The 6,464-nt window shown below is 37.9% G+C and overlaps 1 protein-coding gene across 1 annotated transcript; it reads right to left on the reverse strand.

Moving 5' to 3' along the window:
• Positions 1-4,791: 4,791 nt before the first annotated feature.
• LOC136175316 (olfactory receptor 4C46-like) lies at positions 4,792-5,721 on the reverse strand. The gene has a single exon (XM_065945650.1). It carries the CDS (start codon positions 5,719-5,721, stop codon positions 4,792-4,794), a length of 930 nt encoding a protein of 309 aa, XP_065801722.1.
• Between the last annotated feature and the right edge of the window lie 743 nt (positions 5,722-6,464).

The raw sequence follows: 6,464 nt of genomic DNA on the forward strand, positions 1-6,464 counted from the left end.
GCATTCAAACAATGGAATACTATTCAGAGTTAAAAGTAAATGAGCTATTAAACTGTGAAAATTCATTCAGGAAACTTGAATGCATATTACCAAATGAAAGAAACCAGGCTGAAAGGGCTACCTGCTATATAATTTCACGTATATGACATTCTGAAAAAGGCAAAACTATGGAGACAGAAAAAGTTTAAATGAATGTATAGGATTAGGGAAGGGAGAAGGATGTGTAGGTGGAGCACCAAGGATATTTAAGGGAGTGAGATTCTTCTGCTTGCTTCTATAATTTTGAATCTTATCAATGTATAAGTCAAAACCCTCAAAATATGCAGTACTTAGAGTGAACCCTAATGTAAACTATAAATTTGGGGTGATAACAATGCATCATTGTAGGTTCCTTTGATTTTAATAAGTGTATCCCTCTGAGGGGGAGAGTGTCCCATTGTGGGGACAGGAGGTATATGGGATCTTTGTACTTTAATCTCAGTTTAGCCATGAACCTAAAACCTCTCTAAAATAAAGTTTTACTGATTAGCAAATATATTGTGGTACAATACTTAAAGGAAATCTTATAACTAAGTGAAGAAGAGACTCTCAGAAAAATTTTCTAGTAAATTAAGGTGAAAAAACCCCACAGTTTTCACTTTTATGAAAAGATCTTTTGTTCAAGTTTACTAGTTTTTAAAAATAAGATCATTTAAGATGATCTGAAATATCACTGAAAGTATCATAATAGAGAAGGAACTAGATAATGGGATTTTATGAAAAGAAATGCAGTTAAAATAATGGAAGAATTTTAGAATATATAAATGCAAGAGTTATTTTCATTAGGAGGCACTGTACAAAGAAGATTAAAGAGCAGAAAACAGTAAAAGGGGAGATAAAATTAAGTGGAGCTGTTTTAGCAAAGAGGAATGATTGTGCCTTCAATAATCACATAATTTATTCATTATCTTTGCCTGATGGGATGGCATGGATCTTCATTGCTGAAAATTCTTGGTCATTAGTAGCTGTAAATGGATTGGGTAGTTGCAGTTTTTTATTGATCTTAATCATCAGATATGGTAACTCAGGAGGGGCCCTTTGGGAGCTACTCTATTCCAGACAGACTTTTCTTCTCTCCTTTAAGGAGGAGTCCAATTCTCCTTAGCAGTCAGGATCACACTACCTTACATTTTTGCTTGTTGGTTCAAAAGCATGAGGAGCCCAAAGTGATCAGGCAGAGTCTTAACTCTCAGATCAATATAGCATTGCTACGTCTCCTGGTGACTCATTTCTGCCTTTGGAAATAAGACCTTTAAGCAGGCGAAACCTAAGTTAATGGCAATAGAAAGCACAGATTTTGCTAATAGATTTCTAAAGGTAGTAGCGAGTGGTGTCACTCCAATTTTTACATTGTGGCATGTGGCACACACATATTTTTTTTTAATATATCTAAAAAAGTACGTAAAGATATATATTCCTTTCATTTTCTTGTTGCTTATCTTCCAACCATGTTCCTTCCAAGTCTCTTGACCATCTGGCCCAACCATTGATTAAAATCATGAATCAGTATACAGTACACATGTGGATATTTTTCCTTCCAAGCAAAGTAAAATACCATGTACACTGCTTGAAGTTTTATCGATTGAGAGGAGTTACCTTCCTTCTGACCTTTAGGGATTTCCCAGAAGGGGGCTGTAGCACTGCAACTTTCCACTGTTGAGTTTATGGTGCCATGGTAAAGAATGGGAATTTGCTATGACTCATGGAACTCAAGCAGGGGCTCTGTGTCCATCTAGAAGGGTGGGGTTGGGAGGGAGATGGGAGGGAGGTTCTGGAAGTGGGGAGACATATATCTGCCTATGGCTGGTTCTTGTTGATGTTTGACAGGAAACAACAAAGTTCTGTAAAGCAATTTTCCATTAGTTAACAAATAAATCACTTAAAATATGATTAACAAAAAAAAATAAAATAAAATAAAGAATCTACCTGCTAATGTAGGAGATGCAAAAGACAACGGTTTGATCCCTGGCTTAGGAAGATCTCCTGGAGTAGGAAATGGCAACCCACTCCAGTTTTCTTGAAAATTCCATGGACAGAGGAACCTGGTGTGCTGCAGTCCTCGGGGCCAAAGTCAGACATGACTGACCGACTGAACACACACACGTACCAGCTTAGCCCGATTACATATACCGTGCTTCCATTGATGAAATTAATGACTAATGAACTATTACTGGGTATACCCAAGCAATATGTCCTTGGTGGGTCCAGCACCAAGTTCATCATGAGCAGCCCAGGTTGCCTAGTAACTTGGTGGTCCATGGTTTAGTGTTCAGTCTCTGTTAAGCAACCAAGAGCTATTTCTCAAAATGAGAGTAGTTCTCTGAAAAGGATCACAAGATTTTGCTCCATGATCCTAAGTGCCTGCACGGCAGCTCACATGTGGAGGCCTGCCAAAGGCTCCCGCAGCCCTATCTCCACTGGCACATCAAGGACCGTGGATCTACTGGATCGTTTGTCCCTACTGGCTAAGAAGCTTGAATGACAATCCAACCTGTGGAGAGCTGTTTCTTTTCTGGGCCTCACTCAGGACCAGCAGCTCTTTGAGTTCCTTTATAAATGGGTCACTGAAATACACCCACACAAAAAATGTGCTTTCTCCAAAGAACGTTGAGGTCCACTGAGCACGGTGCATTTTATTTGTTTATGGGAGAGGACAGAGGGAACAAGTTAACTTTCACGTTAAAAGGAATACCTTGATATGCCCCATACCACTGTGCCTATAAATAATCACTGAGTTTGGTACTCTGAATTTTATTTGGATTGATTCTAACATCTCACACAGAAATGCCTTACAAAAAATCTAAAGCAATCGTTGCTTTTTGATCAGAAGATGCAGTCAGCATAATATCAATGAATGTAATGGATCAACATAGTGAATTATGGTACAGTGAATAACAATAAGAATCTGTTGGCTGCTCTTTGTCTACTTCAACTATAGATCTGAGAAAATAACCACATGTGTTCAGTACCTGGGACCTGAGCTAAAATTCCATGATCAATTAGACAGTGCCATACACATGCTAAATTGCTCAGTCGTGTCTGACTCTTTGCAACCCCATGGACTGTAGCCTCCCAGGCTTCCACTTCCAGGGGATTCTCCAGGCAAGAATACTGGAGTGAGTTGCCATGCCCTTCTCCAGGGGATCTTCCCCAACCAGGGAAGACAACATTCTAGGTGTTTGTTATTCTGCTTGCTGTAAATACTTATATTTATTCATTTGATATTTATTATAAACCATACATCATGCTACTTGTAGAAACAATTTATATCAAGTAAGTAAATGAAGGGTATGACAATTTATTTAATAAATTGAAATTTGTTTGATTTCAAAATATTCTAATATTCTTTGATTTGAATTATTGCTCTATGTGATGGATCATAAACATAACAAGGTCACATGGACAATGCAAAAGGATTCTGAATGCTAAAGGGAAATTTGGACACATGATGGGATATTCCTTATTTACCCTTTAGAGATTGAATGCCCTGTTGCTTTTATGAGGGCTTCCCTGGTAGCTCAACTGGTAAAGAATTTGCCTGCAATGCAGGAGACCCCAGTTCAATTCCTGGGTTGGGAAGATACACTGGAGAAGAAATAGTCTATCCACTCCAGTATTCTAGGAGTTTGCTGGTGGCTCATCTGATAAAGAATCCGCTGCAATGCGGGAGACCTGGGTGTGATCCCTGGGTTTGGAGGATACCCTGGGGAAGGGACTAGCTACTGCAATTACATATCACAGTGATAAGTCAATGTCTAATAATCTACTATGATGTATATAAATAGGCATAATTATTAATAAAATTATTAGTATTTAGTTATATGTAATAACCTATTATATAATAGTATACATACTAGGGCTTCTCAGGTGGTGCTAGTGATGAAGAATCTGCCTGCAAATGCAGAAGACCCAAAAATGCAGTTTCGGTACCTGGGTCAGGAAGATCCCTTGAGGAGGGAATGGCAACCCACTCCAGAATTCTTGCCTGGAAAAATTCCGTGGGTAGGGGAGCCTAGTGGGTTGCAGTCCGTGGGATCACGGGGTTGTACATGACTGGGAACACACACACATACATACCAACATGATAATATGTTATATAACTAATTGTATATGTAATTATATAATATTACTATACATGTAGTATAACCAATCATATAATAATAGCATATACTATATTAATAATATGTAATATTATTATGTAATAATATATGACATGTAATATAACACACATAGATATATGTGAAACAGTCCCAGTCCCTTTGAATGGTAACTGGTTACCCTTCTGTCATTGCTTTCTGACAGTTAACAGCATGATTTGAGAGATCAGTTAGATTCTGTTTATTAGTTCTTTGATATTTTCATTTTGGAATTTACTTCTTTCTATATATTCTCTCACTTGTTAATTGGAAAAATAGCAGTGCCTAACTCTATGGATTGTTACTGAGATTATTAATAAGAAAGATATACTTTATGGCATTTATGTTTACTAGAATAAACATTTTGAATCCATATAAAGTGATGAATTCAGTGATATCAAGTCCCAATTTGGTAAAATTTTCACATATTCAAAGAATGGTCCTGGGTTTGGCTTTTCCCATTTTCTTGCACCAAATTCTACTCCCCTCTTACAAAATCTAAGTTTGGTCATTTTGTTGTTTTTGTTCTTTATTTCACTTTATTCTCTGCAGAGATTATCAGCAATGTCCTTTTGACAGTTACCTCTGTTCAATCAATTTTGAGTTCTGGCCACATTTATATTTCACCTGAAATAGCTTTCCTACTAAACCATTTCCTAATGGCAGTTTTCAACTGAGCATTCCTCAAGGTGTAGATTAAAGGATTTAACATGGGGGTTATCATCGTGTAGAATACAGCAACTGATTTATCGACAGGCAACATAACTGCAGGCCTCATGTATACAAATATGCAGGGCACGAAAAATATGGCAACGGCTGTCATGTGGGAGACACAAGTGGAGAGGGCTTTGCGTCTGGCCTCCGAGCTTTTGGTCCTCAGGGAGCGCAGAATGACCACATAGGAGCCAGCCAAGAGAAGGAAGTTCAGCAGACAGAGGACACCGCTGTTGGCAGCGACAAAGAGCCCTAGAGTGTGGGTGTCAGTGCAGGCAAGTTTGAGCAAAGGGGTCAGGTCACACATGAAGTGATCTATGACATTAGGGCCACAGAAGGGCAACCTGAAGATGAAGAGGATCTGGATGAGTCCGAGAAGAAAGCCTCCCATCCATGCCACTCCCACTAGCAACCAGCATAACCTTCGATTCATGATGGCTGGATAGTGAAGGGGCTTCCAGATGGCCACATAGCGGTCATAGGCCATCACAGTGAGCAGGATAATATCAATACCTGCAAGGAAATGTTCCCAAAAGATTTGATTTGTGCACCCTTTGAAAGTACTGGTTTTCTTTTCATAGAGTGAATCTATGACCAGTTTAGGGGTATCAACACAGGAATAGCAGGCATCAATAAAAGAGAGATGAGCCAGAAAGAAGTACATTGGGGACCCCAGTAATGAGCTGGTAGTGATGGCGACCGTGGTGAATACATTTCCTGCCATAGAGATGATGTAGACAACCAAAAACACAACAAATATGATTTTCTGCATCTTTGGATTCTGTGTGAGTCCCAGGAGAATAAACTCTGTCACATTGTTCCTATTTTCCATGTTTTTCGTGCTCTTGTAGATCACAGTACCTTAAAAAGTCACTTTTTTATTAAAGAGTCTTGAATTTATTGTTTTTCATCTAATAAATAGCAATTGCCTAGATTCTATGGATATCTAAATTCTAATAAGATTTTTTAAGATGGAAGATATTCTGATATCTTAAAGATTTTTCAACTATGAGTGCATGAGGATTTGAGTGTAAATATTAGAATTTAAGTGTAAGAATATGAGCACATGAGTGTAGCCATGAAGGCGAATTTGAGAAAGAGTGAATTTTGCATATAACTCTTATAAAGATGTTTTTTTGTGACTTGGACCAAGTGGACTTGGATGAGGTTCAGTCAGGAGATGGAGATCAAAGTGTTATGCACAACAGAGTAATTAAGCATTCACATTAAGTGTTATGGGGCATCCATAATAGGAAAGGAATGAATACAGGGGACTCTGGATACTGTAATAGAACTGAAATGCCATGTTGCCTAATTCCAATACCTTAACCGTAGCTAATAGTGTTTGATTGCTATGTGTATGGCATGGTAGTAACCTGTACATAGTATTATTTCATCCATTTGCACAAACTAAAGGATATCAGAGACTAATGTTAATAGTAAGACTAATAATGATAACAACAAAATCTAATTACAGCAAAATCTAATCACTAGCAAAAATAAAACTAGTTTTAAAATCATGATGAACACTTACTGTGCTCTAAATGCTTTTTCAGAAATTTCATTATTTAATTA

Source organism: Muntiacus reevesi, chromosome 9 (assembly GCF_963930625.1).
Source record: "Muntiacus reevesi chromosome 9, mMunRee1.1, whole genome shotgun sequence".
NCBI lineage: Eukaryota > Metazoa > Chordata > Mammalia > Artiodactyla > Cervidae > Muntiacus > Muntiacus reevesi.

Bases quoted from the DNA above. Each gene is read 5' to 3' on its own strand.
- LOC136175316 (XM_065945650.1), bottom strand. From the start codon at position 5,721: ATGGAAAATAGGAACAATGTGACAGAGTTTATTCTCCTGGGACTCACA.